Source organism: Pyrgilauda ruficollis, unplaced genomic scaffold (genome assembly GCF_017590135.1).
Source record: "Pyrgilauda ruficollis isolate IOZ18807 unplaced genomic scaffold, ASM1759013v1 scaffold55, whole genome shotgun sequence".
NCBI classification, from domain to species: domain Eukaryota; kingdom Metazoa; phylum Chordata; class Aves; order Passeriformes; family Passeridae; genus Pyrgilauda; species Pyrgilauda ruficollis.
In genome coordinates, this window is record NW_024527155.1 from 3,472,476 (window position 1) to 3,492,361 (window position 19,886).

The 19,886-nt window shown below is 38.6% G+C and overlaps 1 protein-coding gene and 1 long non-coding RNA gene across 2 annotated transcripts in view; one reads left to right on the forward strand and one right to left on the reverse strand.

Annotated features, from left to right (window-relative positions):
- Window positions 1–18,003, reverse strand: part of PLEKHA7 (pleckstrin homology domain containing A7) — a 111,927-nt gene extending 93,924 nt beyond the window's left edge. The window contains exon 1 of the mRNA XM_041481109.1: window positions 17,846–18,003. Coding sequence (XP_041337043.1) covers window positions 17,846–17,964 — 119 coding nt within the window. The 5' untranslated portion in view covers window positions 17,965–18,003. The remainder of the gene's footprint in view (window positions 1–17,845) is intronic.
- Window positions 4,027–6,551, forward strand: LOC121360988. The gene is made up of 3 exons (XR_005956277.1): window positions 4,027–4,239; window positions 5,081–5,208; window positions 5,935–6,551. It is a non-coding gene; the product is annotated as an uncharacterized LOC121360988 (long non-coding RNA).
- Window positions 18,004–19,886: the final 1,883 nt, after the last annotated feature.

The following is a 19,886-nucleotide window of genomic DNA, read 5'->3' on the forward strand; positions in this document are numbered from 1 at the left end:
GTCTCTCTTACTCTTCCCTGAGACAGACTAGTGAGTTCACTAAATATTCTTTATTTTGCTAATAAGTGTTAATAACCAGTGGAGTTCAAATCTTGCATGTGGATACCAAGGAAAAAGTTGGTATTTTTTTCTTTCCTTTTTTTTTTTTTAATTTCCCTAGTACTTTTTCATCTGACCTACCCAGCTAACACGGAGCCCAACTGCAAATTTAGAATTCCTCCAAAAGGAGATTTCACATGGAATGTCTTGGATTGGAAGGGACCTTAACGAAAGATCAACCTCCTGCCATGGACAGGGACACATTCCACTAGATCAGGTTTCCCACAGCCCCATCCAGCCTGGTTCTTGAGCACTGCCAGGGATGGGGCATTGACAGCTTCTTTTGGCAACCTGTGCCTGTCTCACTGCCCTCACAGCGAAGAGAGGAAAGGCAGAGATGAAGACATCCTTTGCAAGGTAAAATGCCAACTCACTCCTCCTTGCAATCACACAGGCTGACAAGACTGATGGAACTCCATAAAGTAGAAATAGTAAGAGCCTTGAAGTATAAAGTATCTGAAATTTAAGGAATTTATTTCCATTAAGGATTTGTCCTTCAAGGAATAGTGAAGTAAAAGCTTCAGGGAAGACATAGCAGCAGGTCATCTTTTAGGTACAGACACACTTCTGCATCCAGAAGCTTTATTTTAAGGTCACAGAATCATTAAGGTTGGAGAATCATAGAATCATTAAGGCTGAAGAAGGCCTCCAAGACCAGCGAGCCCACCCTGTGACCAAACATCACCTTGTCAACTAAACCATGACACTCAGTGCCACACCCAGCTGTTTCTTAAACACCCCAGGGACAGTGACTCTACCACTTCCCTGGGCACTCTATTTCAATGCCTGACAACCCTTTCAGTGAAAAAACCTTCCCTGAAATCCCACCTGAACCGCCGCCAATGCAGCTTGAGGACATTTCCTCTTGTTCTGTCACTGGCTTCTGGGGAGAAGAGATCAATCCCCACCTGGCCACAGCCTCCTTTGAGGAAGCTTTAGAGACCAATAATTCCTATATCTGAAAACAGAGTCTAGAATTTAATCTAAATATCTGAGAAGTCATAGTGGAGTTGCTAGACTTACATGTATACTTGCTACCTTTGTCCTTCCAGACATTCTTATTGGCTTAAGAAATCGTATTCTTAATGTTCCTTTTTTTTATTTTTCTGATGTGGAACAAGAGGGAAGGAATTATTAAAGTCTTACCTAAACAAGATTTATTTTTAGCCCAATCATAAAACTGCTCTTAGCTGCTTTACTAGAAAGGCTGTAAAGATGTTCAGAGTCCAACACCATCACCCTGGCTTGCAAGGCCACCTAACCAGCATTGCCCAAAAGCTACCAGGAGTTGTGGGACTGCCTGCACAGCCTCCACTGACCTGACACATTCCAGTAACACATCAAAAAGTCAAAAGTCACCGTTCAAGCACTGTTCACACATTGCCATGTAATACTCAAAGCACACCAGCCCAGCCTTTGTGCCCAAACCAGAGGTGACACGTCTCCCTCTCTTTCCTTGTTCACTCTTCCTGCAAGTTGGCACTCCACATTTATACACAGCTGAAGGCTCCATTCCTTTCACTCTCCTCTGGGTGCTCAAGAGACAGCATCCTTCTTCAGGCTTGGCACATTAATACAGCCCTCATCAGTGACTTCAGTTACTCCACAGCTTAGGTAACTTTTACCAGCAGATGTTTCAGCAGTCAGCCATGAATTCTCAAAATTCTCAATGGCTCTCACACATATTGTGTGATATCAAACAAGGGTAAAAATCACGCACTAGAACTGAGATTAATAAACTGCAATCTGGATCTAGATGTCAGATAGCCAGTGCATGTTTCTTTACTGTTCAGCAAGTGCTCAGGCAGAAGCTAAACAGCTCTTCATTGTGGCCAAAGGTTCTCAATGGATTCATGAGTAACTGAGCTCGGCTGGCAGCCTGCCTGGCAGGGAGATAACCCTGTCCTGTTGAACCAGAGCAGTGACCCCTCCTGCCTGCACACCCAAAGCCACAGAGGGGTTGCGGTGTAACCAGGGGCTGTGCTCTCAACCAGGCCATTCCACCCTGCAGCTGCCTGAACCAGCCTGGAACAATCTGCAGGAGGAACAAGAAACATTCTCGTCAGCAGTAAAACATCAGGATGTCTTCTGGGGCAGGGAAGAATGCCTGAGCTGTAAATTAACCTCCTGCAAGTCATGAAACAACACAGATATAAAGCCATTGACCATGACCGAGACAAGAAGGGTGAAGGACCCTGCTTACAGCCTTGCCCTCCTCTCCAGCTGCAATTCCAGCTGAAACGATTAGCCTCAAGTAACCTGCAACTGGAAACTCACTTCCAGGATTCTCCTGATCACCGGGGACAGTCTGAGGCACACAGACGTCAGTTACTCTGTACCTGTGCACATGAAACACTGCACATCCTTAAATTCTAACCTAGGTGAACTTAGGGGGTGATTTCACCTTGAACCCTAGAAGGAAATGTTACCCTCAACCACCACATTCCCTCTTTACCATCCCCGTGACCTTTACCCAGGAAACAGAGCAAACAGCACCTGGCCACACAGGCGCTACCAGCAAGGGGGAAACTGCTCTTCCAGGAAAACAGGAGGTTCACTCTACAGAGCAAAGGTTTTTATGGCCTGTACAGAGATCATTTCAGAGCGACAGTTCTATTTTCTGCTTACTGCATGTGTAAATAGAAGAGTGTAAATCTTGTGCGCTGTAGAATCGGCAGGTATTACACATTTCAGCTCAAAGATAATGTGAGAATCAAATTACAATCTCTCACTATATGTATGAAATAACTACATAGGCTTAAATCTGAAATGACTTTTATAAAAACCAGAAAAATAGCGTTCATGTAGACATTCCACTATTATATATAGAGAGAAGAAAAAATAAATACACAGAGCCAGAAATGGGATTAAGCTACTTTATCCTACTTAAATATGAATTATACTGGATGGAGACAAATAATTCCTGTCAAGTGACATGAAAATATTCAACAGAAAACTAATTAAAATGATTGAATTTGGGGAAAAAAAGGGGAAAAAAATACCAAATACCACACACCAAAACCCTGAGACAGCCAAATAAATGTTAAAGGAACTAACTTTTGCTAAAAACAAACAGGAAATCTAGTACTGCATCATTACTAAGCATGCATGCAAGTAAATTGGACTGAAGTGACTTAATTGGAACAGACACCTTAAACAAATGTAGAAGTCAGAATACTGATATTATAAGCAATTTTTTCAATTACTTTGAACTTAGAAAGCAAGGTTACTTTCTATCATGACACAAATATTAACTTGTGCGAGCTACCAGAACGTAGCAAATTTCTCTCTCCGCAGACACAGTTTATTAATACAAATTAAAGAGATGCCTATTCAATGGCACTCCGCTTGCTGAAGCTCCAGAATAAACAATATACTTCTTGTAGGATTGCAAATCCAGACAGGAGTCTATTGCTGAGGTTCAGGATAACTCAAAGTCTCCTGCACAAGAGGGCACACACAGTGTGCTTTTTAATCAAGATGTATTTTAAGTTACCAGCCGTGATAAATTCTAATCTGTAATAATAACCTATTCAAAATTCAAGCTAGCAAATAAACTGCAACCACAACGCTTTGCAAATGGTGCCAATCACCTATCAGGTGACAGAAAAGTGTCACAAGTAGGGGCAAGTGTAGCACTGTCACCTCGCTTCTAAGCTGGCATTTTGTGTAACTCAACATGCCTCCAAAGAACAAAAGTAAAAAGAGACTGAGGGGTGTACAAACTCCTGGGGTCAGGGTGATAAATGAAACCACTTCCCCAGTAAGCTTTCCTAATTAAGGCTTCTAAACCAGAGCTGGCTTGCATTCAGTTATTACCACTGTAACAAGTAATCTGAAATATTCTTGATAAAATATTTTTAGCATCGACACCAGCGTATTAAAACCAGTTGAAGGTCATAAGGATGAAACAAATAAAAGTTCACACTCAGGAAAATATCAAATTCATTCCTAAAACAACACAGAACTGTTGTGGAAACTCCCTACTTTAATCAGTTCAAGATTTTTTTATAGATGTCAACTTCATGTATTATAATCTGTGCATTAAAAAAATGAAACAACAGATCCCTCCATTCTTGGATTGCATCTATGGGATTTTACTTATTCGTCCCCACAGGCACACCTGGACTCCTAAAAAGGGTGAGTTTTCTTTTGTTAAAAGACAGAAACATTGCATACATAGTTTTAATCAAATTTATGTCTTCCCTGCCTCCCTGAAGAAATATTTAATTTGCTTAATTAGACAGATGTCACTTTTTATTAAACTTGTATTTGCACTGAATAAATTTAATTTGCATAGCAAAATTTTTATTTTCTAGATCAATTCACGTGCCAGTAAATGACAATTCAGGACTACAAACTAAAGTATTATTAAATCTATTCTCTGAAATATAAATATTTCATACAAGTATTTTTAAGCAGTTAACCACTGAAACTCTTCATTCTGTGTTGGTGTACAAACTTTATTTACTTTTGGCATTTTCTTCTATACTATTCTACACTGATCTCAGAAAAAAAATTCTTAAGAATTCTTTATGTCCCTTACACAGGAATCTGTTCCATGCTTATTATTGCCATATTATACCCAATCTTGAAGTGGAAAAAATTAAACTTAACCATGACATTATACAATGCACATGTGACCCACACTGTTAAGAACTGAACAGACTGCACAGAATTCCAAAAGAACAATGATATTTGAAAAAAAAAAAAAACAAAAAAAAAAAAAAAAAAAAAAAACCCAAAAACAAAAAAGAGAACTATCTAAAAGCACCAGGAATGGCAACACACAAGGTAGCAGGGGCCATGTGTTTTCAAGGGCAGAAGATGCAGCTCTATGCAAACCAGAGCAGACAAACAGGACATCGCTTACAATGTACACTGGCTCACACACACACCAAAATCACTAATTACATCTCAATTAATCTTCTGAATCCTGTGAAATGATTCATGTTTACAACATCTGACCACCTAACCTCAGGTGCTTTGTCAGAGGGAAGGGATTTTCTTTTTCCTCCCCCTGAGAACAACAGGGATAACAAAGTGAAGGATAGAGACTCAAACTTGGACAAGGAAACCTATGACTCAGCATCGTAAGAAAAAGCCAAGGTAAGGCATGATTTGATTTGCAACTAAGCTCTGGGTTGCTACAGCAACTTCATTATTTCAGATGATATTAGAAATACTTTCATTCTTTCTTTCTCTCTCATAATAAAATCTGTTTAAATGCTTTGGAAATCATTCAAATACTTATTTTCTTTGGTAAGAATTAATCATCAGTTTAAAGGCTAAGTCTACAAAGGCCAAGAAGCAACCAGGATTTTTCAAAAATCTGGAACGTAACTACTGAGGGAAAGGCAGCAACATCTGACATTCACTGCCCTAATGATTGAAGATAACAGCATTCAACTTTCAGACAGGTATTCTAATCACAAAGCAAACTTTGCAAAACACGTCATTAAGTAAGCAGTGCACACTTAGAGGTCCAGGATGGAAAACTCAACAGGGTTAGCAAGCCACCAGTATAAAATCCTCATATTACCTCAGGCATTTAGCACACAGGAAAAAATACAGCTTCAAATGAAACATTACAAGCCTTTTTTTTTTCTTTTTGGCAAGGACTGAGCACTGATACATACCTAAGATAGTAATTTTCATAACACTGTTTGCAGACCCGTCAGCTCCAGTCAGCCTTCAAGAGTTCTCATCATTAAGCCTGAAGCATTCATAAGCATTCAAAAGTGAAGCACAGCCATTGAAAAGGACCATGCTTGTGCTCTCCCTATTAGCTGGGAAAAAATTCATTAATGCCTTCTCTCCTGTCTTTCTGCCCAGGGAAAGAAAGGGGAGGGAAGATCAGAGCAGAACACCGCCTACACTGCCATCATTTCCTCCCAACAGGCCAGCCACAGAGAGGAAAAGGACCAAAACTGGTGCCCACATTGGCTTCAGTGCTTCAGACTGGCTTAAGAGAAACAGACCAGAATTAACTTCATTTATCTAATTGATCTGACTTACATGTGACCCTAGCATGACCACATCCACTCAGTGCCATCATTCTCTCACGTGTTTAGCGATAAAGGCAATAAATTTAAATCAAGACATATCAAGAAACCGCAATTATGATATTATATCCCAGGTAATTCCTAAAACCAGAACACAGGTGTTTAAATGATGCATTATTTTAATTAGCTCTCAGCATTTGTCCCTGGCCACACAACTCCTGTGGTGGAGACCACAGCAGCTTTGCAGAGCTAAGTTTACAGACAACCATGTTCTGGGTTTCCTCCCATCTAGAACAAGTTCATCAGCTTGTTCCAAAATAAAATATATCCTTTCAGGAAAATATCCCTACTCGGATTAATTACTTGAAGCAAAGCACAAACAGTTATGGCATGCATGATTTTAATGGAAATGCTTGTAAAATTGGAGCAACTTTATGGATGGGGGATTAAACCCCATGTTTAATTGGGGTAAATTTCTCCTCAGATGTATGAATTAAAAATCTCAGTGCATTAGTGAGATATGAAATTTATTAGAAGAGCATTGACATGTTCCATGACTCCTACTTCAAAGCAACTAAATTATCAGGAATTATTATGTTTTATTTTAAAACTACCTTGAAAATACAAAATTACTTCTGGTCTAAGTGCTTCAGTAAGTTTAATACTTTCCTGTTACCAGCTTCCATACAAGCCAGTCAGAAAACTCACTGTTAGTGCTCTTGGTAACTAAATTGTGTCTCAACAATACACTGTGTTCAAACAATTACCTCGTGTGTTATGCTAATATAAGTAGGTCACATTGTTTCAATTAGATTTGCCTTAAAGCTCTTCCTAATAAATCTACCTTCAAGAGACGCCCTTGCTGTAATTTCTCTAAAAAGTTGTTAATTTGAAACTAAATATTAGGCAACCCAACGCCACTTACATCACAGCATATGTATTTTGTATGATTTTGTTTTGCTGCAAATACACAGAGAAGCCTTTGTCAAAATCCCATCAGTTAAAATGCGTGACTGAAATTCTTCCTGTATTTGGGAGCAGAAGGGGGCTGAGGGGGGTGTCATTTATCACCAAGTTGCTGTGACTTTACTCTCATTGCTGAATGCAACACAAACAATAAAAGGGAAAACTACCACACTCGTTTTACTAAGGGATTTAATTCTAAAAATAAGATAAGATAAATTAAAAATCTGTGGCCCTGCAAGCCTTGTTTCCTTCCCTGTTCACCAAATATACATGTGAGAAATTAAACCTTTACCTCAGCTTATGTTTTCCTCATCACCACAGGATCAAAAACTTCAAAAGTTTGGAAATAATCCAATTACTCCCTACTTACCTTATAAATGAGATATGAAAATGCATGCAAAGAAGTGGTTCTAGGAGTAAATGCTATACAAGTACCTCCATTAGAATATACGAAGAGGTGAGATCTAGCAAGTAAGTGACAATCTATCCTAACTCAACATTTGTTTTCGATTAATTTACATTTAATTGCAGGTGCTCACAAAGTTTAAAAAAGATAACATTGATCTCTTCTCCCTGCAGAACATTTTAATCTGGAATCATAATGTTAGACAGTCACTTAGACAGTAAGTTACTTTTGCTTTGAAATATTATTTACATAATGGTGCACCAGCAAACAGATGCCAGACAGCTTTTCCTAGGGGTGCATGAGACCAGAAAAAAGCAACATCAGGAAGAAGCTGTTGCCTCTCAACTGAGCTGACAAACTTTCACTCTTCAACTTTATACAAATGTAGCAGTAATTACTCACTCAGCCTGACACCAATTCCCACATTGTTCATTCCCACAGCCTACCTGGGGCAGAAGGGAATGAATGTCTTCCTGCAGTGCAATTTCAGGGAATTGCTGAAATCCCAATGTCCCTCCCAACCTTCCAACAGCTTCTCAGAACCAGCCAAAAATGCCTTTTCCACACTGAGCCACCAGTAAAATCAATGCTTAAAATCCATGGCTGAAAAGGGGTTTTGCCTGTAGGGTTGTTTAAAAAACATTACTTAACAGCTGAGTTGATTAGACTGTTCAATCCAATTATTTTGGATGTTTAACCAACCACTTCTCAGATTCCCCCAGTTGTCCCTAACACCACTTCACCATGTTGGTGACTCACTCTTTTTCTCTTCCATTTTCCAAGACTCCTATTGCATCCCCTGTCCCTAACACCTTTTGAATTTAGGAACTGTCTGTAGTATGAAAACTTGTGGTTATACCCAGGCATCTACAAACCAGATTTTTTTTCATAGAAGACTAAGATATTCTGGCCATTCCTAGTGGAATTATTACTTCTTAACCTGTTTTTAATTCTATTTTGGCTTTGTGGAAAATACTGTTTCCTATTTTCACCAGCCCTTGAAAACCAGAACTGTCTTATTACCAGAAAGTACACAACTACTTGCATGCTAATTTTAAATTATAAAAGGGAATAGTTGATGAATATCCTAAAAAAAAAAAAAAAAAGAAATCCAATGAAACAAGACCACCACTTTTCCCACAGCATTTAGATTAAAAAAGCTAAAGACCACCTTATTTCATGGTCACTTTAGCGCACCTTTAAGTTTTCTCACAAACATACAAGGGGAGACAGATTAGTCTTTAATGATGAAAAAGGAAGTATTAAGTATAAAATGAGACACAATTTTTTAACTTCCAAAGGATCACTATACTAAGTTAACATATGGGAACACTAAACTAAGGGATCTGTGTTACTGATGGCCTTTGAAGAGAAGAGAACAGGATTGCACGTAAGATGCCCAATGATTTGTGGACCTGTCTTCCAGCTCTGGGACACCAACTAAAATGGAATAGACACAGGATGTATCAATATGCTAAACAGCTTTTCTGCACAGAGAAACACTCTGAAGCCCTTTGAAGCTCTCTGAACAGTTTTCATTAGGTCTAAGCTCTAAGCTTTTGGCATAGAAAACATAATTCTGTAAGAAGCTCCAATTAGAATCATAATGGCTCTACAAAAAAAAAAAAAAAAAAAACAAACCTTCAAAGGATTTCTCTAAACCAAGAAAACATATCCCCTCAAGCATGACATGTTTGGTACTATAAAAAAATTAGAGCTGGAATACCAAAGACTGTGAAACTACTACCCTCTAACACTAGACTTTAGATACCTCAAATTCTGATTTATTCCCATCTAACATCCTAAAATGTCAAAGCCATTCCCAGGTTACTTGTGTTCCAACAGATTAGTTTTGCCATTTAAGACAGAGAAAAGCACTGCAATTCTACTACAGAAGCTTCCAAGTGTTTGTTCAGCCTAAAGACACACCATAAACCTCACATCATAAGTGATGTGTTATTATAGAAGACTTTTCCTTCTGCATTGCAGGCTAAAAACAGCATAATAATGACCTAGAAGACTACAGAAGATGTTCTCTGGGTTTTAATTCAAAATGTCAGAAGTACACTGCAGGCTTGACCAGATTTCTTTTTAAAAAATTAATTATCAAAAGCATAAGAAACACCAGATCTCCCCAGATTCACTTTTATACCTCATCATATTTCCAAATGCTTGAGCTTGAAAGACTTCTAAATATTTTTTTAACCAATTTAATTACCTAAAGTATGCTATTAATTCTGTAAGGATGCCAAAAAACATTTCAAAGGTGCTTCAATAATCTTAACTGGGATTTGTTTAAATGACGAACAAGTACCACACTGCAGGAACAGCTACTTGTAATAAAATTTCCTCATGATGGCAGCATAAACCATTCTGATGAAGTGCTAAACGACCATGCACGTTCCTACTCATACAAAAGTGAGACCTCAGCTGCTCCAGAAATTGTGTTCACTACCTTTTTTCCCCCTCTTCACACTGCCATTTTTACACTACTTTACAGTCTTCAGATTTAGTCTCCAGAACTCCACAGGAGTATCATTCTACTTCACACATGCAATTTATGAAGAAAGATAAGGTGCTACCCTACGGAGTATTTTGACAAGGGATAGTTTTATGCAGCTTCCCCATACATTCCACTGGATTTTGTACCATTTGTATATTCTGCTTTGGAAAGTCTATGACAACTGCACAGTCTGCACATCTGTGTGAAGCACTAAGTTAATGCTTCAATCACGATCTAGGAGTTCTTCTGAAGAATGACCTTCCATCCAGATCTGTTTGCTTTTAGTGTTTCTACACTACAAAAAGGACAATATCATGACTTGCAAGATGCCATTGCCAGAAGGATTCCGAAAATCTGGCACTTTGTCTTACTGACCCTCCACAGTGCACAACTCACTAAGATTACAGGCAGCTGTATGCTTTTATAAGGCATGAAATTCACTGAGTTAAAAATCTGCATAGATTTCAGCTTATGAACAAATTGCAACAATTAAGCATAGGTTTGAGATTAAAAAGATCATCACCATGCTTGGAAAGACTTTGTTTAAAAGCTATTACTAGTGCAAATCACTCTTTTCAGACTGCGCTGCAAGCGTGGCTTTGCTGATGCTCCAACTTCCAAAATCTCATTGCTTCCCACTTGAAAAGGTCAGCCCCCCTTAGATCAGCCACCACAAGCTGTTCCTCAACTGAGTTCTATGAAAATAATCTGACTTTTTCAAACCATACCGTAGAGTATAAAGGAACCCAGATCCCTGAGACAGCAGCTGATGAAGAGTCAATATAGACAGTTATGTTTAGCTGATCCAAGGGAACAGTAAGCCCCTGGAGGAGAAAAGACTGGCCAGTAAGAATGAGTGATGTCCCCAGTCTCCTGCTCAGTTACAAGTTTCATATCTGTCTACAGCCTTTAAAAGTGCCCTAAGCCCTCACTCATTTCTTAGAATGCCTACATGGAGTTTAAAGACCAGAAGTGTATCTTGATTTCTTTCACCTTCACCTTACTGACTACCTCTGATTAAATATACCTAAAAACCTTACCAATTTCCATCTGCTTAAAGGGAGCAGTCTGGAGACTCCATGAAAATGAAGATAAATTGCCACTCACCTTACTTCTCAACAAACACTGAAAGAATCCATAAGGAGAGCAAAAATGCAAAGAAAATGAAGATAAACTGCCACTCACTTCTGAATCTCAACAAACACTGAAAGAATCCATAAGGAGAGCAAAAATGCAAAAACTGTGAGCCTGGTTTAGACAGAACAGAAGCTAGGAGAAACACAAATAAAACATGTTTCAAACCCATGAGATACAGGATAGATATACTTGTTCTGGCTTGGCATTCCTGGACAGAGCAAACATTGCTGTAACACCCAAGAGCAGCAGCAAAGGTTTTTGGCTGTAGTTAAGCTTTCCCTACCTCTTTTCCTGTCTTGGCAGTTTTATCTGCACTATGGTAAGAAGGGTGGTTAACACTAATTTTCTCAAATCTGACTCAGATTACACTGATTGAAAAGACTGGCCGTATCTTAATTTGAGGGTTTACAATAAGAAGATTAAAACAAACCAGAAGCATCTTTGTTTTTAAGCACTACACTCACTGAGCAGTAAACAAGTACCACATCAGAGAAGAAGTAGCTGTCATTACACCCCATTTCCCAAACATTTATGGTTTCTAAGAGAATTATCATTCCTCCAGAAACCTCCCATTTTCTTCTCCATACACCTTTACAGTACAGCTATTTTGGCCAAGACAGCAGCAGGGCTTTATCACATTTCCTCTGCTTAACAGGATTTTTCAAATGAGCAGCAAAGCCTGGGAACAGCTGGAGCTTCAGAGGAGGATTGCCTCATTATCAGCAGCAAGAAGAAGAATAGATGAAGCAGAGCAAAAAGCCAAATTCTCCATCTGAAGGGACAGTCACTAGGTTTAAAAATCACAGCCTAAAATTAAGACTGTCGCTGGTATATACATCTCTGTGCATTACTATATAAAACCAACATTATAATAGGAGTCCTGTATGAATTTACAGCTTTTTGTTCCTTTATGTAACATTAGTTTAGTTTGAGAAACATGATGGCAATTGAGTTATGTGAAAACTACCTAGATGCAATTAGAAACCACCACTTCTACCAGTTTCAGCAAGGCACTTCAAAAATATAATGAAATATTCATGGCCATATTGTGACATAAGAGCCTACAACCAGCTTAAAAGAGGCAAGAGGAATTGCACAACAGCCTGTCAATTAAAAAAAGAAAAAAAATAATGAAAAGTCGTATTTGGCAAGACAAACTCTCCCTCCCAAATTGTTTTTACTTTAGTCTTGTCTCTCATTGCTAGAAACTAATCAGAAAACACTAATTTTTACACAGATGTAACATGTGATAAATACTGCATGAACAATTTTTTTTTCAATTATCAGACAGAACTTTTCATATGCAGGAGATAATTAGTTGAACACAAATTTAAGGAAGAAAAAGCCTGAAGGTTTAAAAATCAAGAGAAACAGAACATTCTAAATTAGATCCAAAGCACAACCTAACAATTGAAAGCAGAGAAATGCAGAGATAATGCATAATGAATGCCTGACAGTAAACTGATCAGTAAGCAGGAGATACCCAGCATAAGCCACCTCTGTAACATGGCAGTGAAAAAGACAAAATTCAATGCCAGGATACACTATGACAGGTATTTCCAGAAGAGACAAGGAAATATTTTAAGCAGCCTTCAGCTGTGTTTCAGTAGGTCTTTATTAAGAGAATCATGCTACATTCTAGATGATCCACACTTAGAAACCACCGAATAGGTGAGTGTAAAAAGGGCTTTGTGTACCTGAGGAAGAGATCAGGACACATCAAGCACTCTGTCATTTGAACAAGCCAGGGCTCATGGATTGGGTGAAACACAGGAGCTGAAGCAAAGCCAAGCTGGTGTCTGAGGCAGAGCAACTGCAGATGGGACACTGACATCTGATAGCCCTCTGCTCTGTGGGGTGTAGGGCTGCTCTGCTTAAAAACAAACCAGCCAACCAGGAATACAAATACCAGAAAATACACCTTCATTACCTTCCTCAAAAAACAGGAATAGCAGGAGACCAACAGATACCAGACTGCCAATAGTTAGTGCAAGTCAGAATCTTAAGTTGCCTACATTTATTTCTAACACAATCTAGTATGCACAGGAAAAAGAAAAAAGCCCTCAAACAAACAAACAAAAAAAACCCCGCCCAGATGCAATTAATCAGTCCATGAGGTAACGTGGTGAAAATCAGAAGACACAACTGAGTCAATACCTGCTTGCAGACATTAGAAACAAAAGGCAATTCACCAGTATTTCATAACACTGACGTGCAAAGGACTTGTTGCTGTTTGTAAATATCAATAAATATTTTGGGTTCTGCTACATCTCTAAAACCACGAAACTTCTCCAATTGTGCAAACACCTACTTGTTTCAAACTTCAAAACTTCTGAATCAAGAATTCTCAATAGAAATCTTTCATCTGTAACATATTAGAAGATAATCTGTTATGAGTTTACCCTGCTAAGCTACTGTGCAAAGTAGATTTAACTCTTCTTTTCTTGTGTCCTTAAACTGCCTTGGTTCCAGCAACAGTACTGCAATCTCCTTCTTACTCCCCCACCAACCAAATTAATGACAAGGGCATTTTCTTCTTGCTGGGAAAGTAGGAGCTGAATTATCATTCAAAATTTCATTAGGAATAGACCTTCTTCTGATATGATGCTAAGTCCATCATGTCAGGAATCCCAGCCTGCTCTGGATTCATTGGATTGTCCCAGAATGATAAACCTACTTTGTTGCTGTTCAACCTGTGCAGCCAGGATGTCCAACCTACTGAGGCACAGATGTTAAAAGCACCAAATGATCTAACTAAATCTAGAGAAAAGATATTCCTGCTTCATCCATAAAAGGAGAAACAGCAATACCCAAAAATCTTGCCCCAAATTAAGGAAGAAAGTACGTTTGGAGTGTAAGCCTCACCCTTCCCCAGTGAAGAATCACAGGGAAACAGAAAAGCCTAGAAAAGAAGAGGTTTCAGGCAATCATCTGGCCCAATCTTTTACTGAAAATGAGACTTTAGATGATCCAGAGTCATCCAAACTGAATCTTGAATACTTCCGGCAAGGGAAATTCCACCCCTCCTCTCATCAACCTCCTTCAATATTTAACTCTTCCCAAAATGAAGCATCACCTTACCTGACTGATCAGGGATGACAGTGAAGGATTGGAATGCTACGTTGGATGGAAGAGTGGAGTGTTTTTACAGCCCCTTCAAGCCCCAAAGAATTTAAGCACAATCCTTGTCACACAGCTTTTCTTTTTCAAAAGTGTTGGGGGGAGGGGGAAAAGAGGATGGATTTGCTAAGCTCTTACTTATGCTAGAAATAAATATTATGTTAAATGAAACATTCATGTATTTTTAATCAATACACCATAAGTACCAGACTTGGCCATGGAACAGCTGAGAAGAACAACCACACTGGAATAAATTTGGCTAAGAGGAACCTGCTCGTTAGTGCTTCAGCAAGAAGAGTCACGCAGAGGGGCATTAGTCAGGGAAATGCACATTTCCAAGACTCTGAGCCAGCCTGGCCTTCAAGCCAACAAAAAGCTTCTGGCAGGCAGCTAAGAGCTGCCATTTGGAAACAGAGGTGGTATTTGGCATCTTTACTCAGACCCCAGCTCCTGGAATCATGTAATGACTTGAGAATGCATGCGTTCATCTTATAAGAATGGTCCTAATACTCACATTTTAAGAGGAAAAAAATAAGCCCTGAATAGGCTCAGGAAGAAAAAAAAAAAGAAAAGAGATAAATATGTGGGTATAAATAAGGAGTAAGAGGCCAGTAAATCTAGAAAATGTTAAGCAATTCTAAAGAAGTAGAGATTCCAGACATTCTATTGCACTCCACAGATGAATTATAATCAGGTGCACAATCATGCTGTTCATCTCATTTTACTCAGAAGTTGCTCCTAACTTCTAAACCCTAACCATTTCCCTTGTATGTTCTTTTCCCTTTCCCCTAAAAAAAAAAAAAAAAAAAAAAACACCACAAAACCAGAACTTGACCTTGTAGAGAGAGTAGCTCAAAATCTCAAAATGAATTTAAATAAAGCAAAACCAAGTACAATTCTTCGGCTTTACTATTTCTCAGCTGACCCATCTACCTCCCATTTCTACATACCCTTTTAAAACTAAACAAGCCATATAAACTATTGTCATAAGTGGCCCCCCAAAAAAGTTCCATTCAAGTAAATTCCACAAAGAAGCAAAGGCAATTTGGTGATTTTCTCATAAAGCTGTTGTAGTCCCTCACAACAAAGATCCAAGTAACATACACAGAAAAGTAATCATTTGAGCCAAGCACAGCAGAGTTTTACAGAACAATTAGGCAAGGCAATTTCAGATGCCTGCACTGACATTTTTAAGTTGACTGTAACTGGCTTGAAGTTTTGCTATAGCATCACTGACAATAACAGAGTTCTTCAGTAGCAGTGGTTTGATTGAAAACAAAAAAAAGGTTTTTAAAAACAAATATTTACTTGCAAATATTTTAGCTCATACACTGAAAATCACAATAAACAATGAAGATCTGAACAAACAACTCTCTTACAAAGCTCTCTACCATTCTTTGAAAAAACATCCAATACAACAAGCATTCCTTTTCTGGGTTTGCCAAATTTATGAAGTTTCATAGCTGTATTATGTTACTGAAGCCAACTAAGCCAGAATAGATAAGCTCTTTGTGTGCTCATAAGATGCTAAAACAAGATGCTAAAATTCAGGCTTGCCTTTAAAGGTGCTTTGACATATAAAGCCACTCTTCACAGCACAGAGCTAAAAAGGAAAGCAATGCAAAATTCAACCAAAATCCAAGCTTAATAAAACTTTTAAATTTACTAAGACAGTTTCAAACAACACTAGACTAAAGGCTATGTAGAGCTGCCATTTGGAGGGTGAAGAAATGCTCTGTCTTTGGAGTACTATAGGTTCTTTGACAAACGCAGGCTCATGGGATGGAATAAGCCCGTGCAGCAAAGGTTGGAGACCAACTGGCTACAAAACAGCTTTTTACAAAGGGCTCCTGTGGGTCTTTGTGAAGAAGTTGAATACAATTTATTTATTTATGACACTATTTTCCTTCCACATCCTGACCTCTTCACTATATTAGAGCAGGGAAATGCAGAAAACAAACAACAAAAGAATCTATACCAAGGGAGTATTACACACCTGCAGGTTTCCCAGAACAAGCAGTACCAGGAAGGCAGGGTCAGGAGCAGATAGTCCCTGCAAAACCTAGAACTAGCATATCACAAAAAGCTGGTTCTCTAATGAGGACTGACAGGCTCCTGCAGAAAAGTACAGGCTGACAAAAAGAATTATGGAAGCCTCGACATACTTTGCCAACTGCAAGTTCCTTGTCCCCATCACCTGGAAACGGATCTGACAAAAATCAGTTTCAACAAAATTCAAAAAAGACCCTCCTCACACACAGAGCTCCTTTGGTCCTCTGGGTGCACTCTTCAGAAGACTAGAACACTTCCATTATTTTCATGGAGCTGAATGTTCCCACTCTGAATAAAGATGAAGCATAAACAAAGAGAGAAATGGAAAATTACACCACTGATGCTCATTGTCCACCTCAGAGAGATACAAACACTGAGATGTTTGAAATAAGAAGTACAACTTATTTTTATTTTAAACATAGATGACATTCCCATAACACAGATTTTGATGAGAATGTTTTCAAATTACATTTTATTCCAGTATTTCTTTTTTCCCACTGTCTCAGGAATATTCAGATATGTAGCTAAAATCATACACCATTGGCTTAAACCTGTCTTGGCTCAAAACCTTTCCCACTGTCTCAGGAATATTCAGATATGTAGCTAAAATCATACACCATTGTATTCTTGGCTTAAACCTGTCTTGGCTCAAACCTATCTTCTTTAAAGTGTACATTTAAACATAAAATTTTATACTCTTCCTGCCTGCCAATTCAGAAGGAAGATTTTGTCTAAATCTGACCAATTTGTTTCCTTCTGCAATCTCACTCAATTCTTTCTGAACTATTTTTATAATTCTGAAAACTGTAGCCCCTCATCAAAATAGAGACACCTAAAATAATTGCCATCTTGCATTAACTGCAATCTGGTATTGCCTGTGAAGAAGAAATGTAGAGAATCAAACGTGTGACAAGCACATTTTAAAGAAAATGCCTCATTCCTGCAATTCTTCTTTCTTTTTACATTTAGCAGTATTCTGTTATTTAGAAATCCTCATAACCGACACACTGGAGCTTAATTTTGGAATTATTTCTCACTGAATATTTGCCATAATCACCACTACATTCTACCAATCTAATTTCTTTTTGTAGATAAAAAGTTATTGTTCCCAACTCTCCCCCACCCAAAAGCACAGAAATAGCCACACTTGCTCTAATAAAACTCTTAGGGTTTAAGAAATAGTCTAGTAAGCTTTGTTACAAAACAAAACAGCAAAAGAAAACACCAAAACCCAACTCACAATTGCTATGCTCTTTGCTGGATTTCATTATGAAGTAGATGTAGGACAACATTCCATTTCACCACCTCAAGTTAAAAATATGAGTTTGATTTACCATCTGTGGAAACTATTTTGCAGGCAGTCAATACCACAAAGATCAATAAACCCTAAAATGGATTTCCTTCCCAAACCCTTGCAAAATAACTCCATATTAGCATAAAAAGCAGACAGCAGATGATTGCAGATTAGCTGCAGTTTCCAACATGACTACATAAACATCTGAAGAACAATAAACAATTTATCCTATTTAGTCAAACGAATCACTTCAATTTGCTCACCAGGAACTATATGTGATCAGGTAATCCTTCTGCTTTCTGGGACACACAGGAGTGTGCCTCCTGTAATTTGGCTTAATCCACAAATGCTCCAAGAACGCTGTCCAGCAGCAGAGTCCCATCCCCTACACTGGCAATAAATGCCTGCTGCAGGAGCCTAGGGAAGGCATGCCATCTTGCAGGGAAGGCTCCCATTGCATTCATCTTTACAGTTTAGCTGCCCTTTCTTGAAGCTCTTAAGAAACACATTTTGCTAAATGCCACACCAAGAGCATTCCATGGGATGGAATGTACCACGGTGTCCCCGCAGAAAGCACATCCTCCCACCACTGCTGTAGATTTGAATGATTCTTTGTATTCCTTGTTTTTAAAAAAAAAGGACAAAAATATCAAGTTTTTTACAGCAGTAACTCTCCATGTACCAAAACAATAGCTTGGTATTTCCCAAAGCTCTTGAAAAGGAAATGTCTCCCCATCTCAAAAAGTAGCAAAACAAATTTCCCATTGCCAGGAAATTCTACAAACCTAAAGAAGATATCAGAACATATCAGTGATCTAATCTGAGTGTCTGCATATCCTAATATTCAGTTTCCATAAATAGTACATTAAAACCTAAATTATGTTAAAAGAACTCATGTCTGTATTCTGAACTTGACAAGACATTCATTGTCTATAAGTATTGGTAAAGTGTCCATTTATTAAAACAAAAGTTTAATGCTCTTCCAATAAAACTTTAACAAAGGCATTGTTTAGCAAATTGCTACTTTTTCCTATCTCTGTCAAAGGATTTTTAGCATAGTAAATTCATTTTAAAGCTCACATGAAATCCAAGGTAAGCTTTCATAAGTAAAACTATTTAGTTTTAGTTATCCATTGTTTTTATTTAACTGGAGCTATTTTAGTTCTGCTCAGGGAAGTGACAGGCATAAAAAGCAAAGAGGGATCTAAAAAGATTAATGCAATAAAAAGTAAAATAAAATTACTGCAGATAGGAAGCATATAAACCAAACTTCAAGGACAACTGCCAAATCTCAAGAAACGTCTGCTCTCCTGGGAGGTGAAAATCTCTAAGATGTGCTCTACTTAATTCTCATCTGCCATGCAGCTCCACTGAACGTATCATTTTCCAAAAAGCTAAAAAGTCCAACAAAGATCCCTCTACTGCTGAAAGGAACAGTCCCACCTCCTGCCTTCCCAGTGCTTCCTCTGCAGCATCTGTACATCCCAGCAGCAGAGCAAAGGGCAAGGGATTCAGCTGAAAGCAGTTTCCCATGGGATATGTTTCTAGCTGGAGCATCAGGATGCCAAACAAGTGTTCCAAGAGTGGTCAGGAAAGGGCTGCAAAGGAAAGATATCATGGAAATGTCGGCATCCCCTTCACTGACAGCTCACTCTTGGATTAATTGAAGCCCCACTGAAATTTATTAGCCAGCCAATTTGTGGTGTGCTCATCCACAGCCATCAGGAAAGGACTTTACACCTTTCCATTCGAATGAAATGGAAGTTGCTGAATTAATTTGCCTCTAACTCAGCCATGCAGTAATCCAAAACTCACTGAAAATCAGCAAGCTTCAGATTAGACCTTTAATGACCTAGAGTGGTGGAAGCACACAATTTGCTTTCCTTGTCCTTTGTTTCCCAGAAATGCCCAGAAACAGGCACATGTTAATTCCTTTGCCTCTCCCACTCCCACACAACAGCTGTAAGCAGCCCTCTGTCTGGTGGCAAAAGCTACTTGAACCAAGCACATAACAATCCCCTAACCAAAACAGCAACCCAAGAAAGAAATTCCAAGTCCTAGGAAGCAACAACAAACCTTCCAGGGCACCATTTAAAGCCTCTCAGAATGCACAAGGCATATGGCTATGATGGAGTGAGGGGACTTGAGAAGCGGTGCCGCACAGAAAACAGAAGTACAAAACTACCCAAAGTCATTTGTTTTTAAAGAAAGTCTTGGCTCTTCTCCCCACACATTTTATAACCTAAAAAAGGTGAATATCTAATGAAATGAAGGGGAAAAAGAATACTTTTTAAAATCATATAA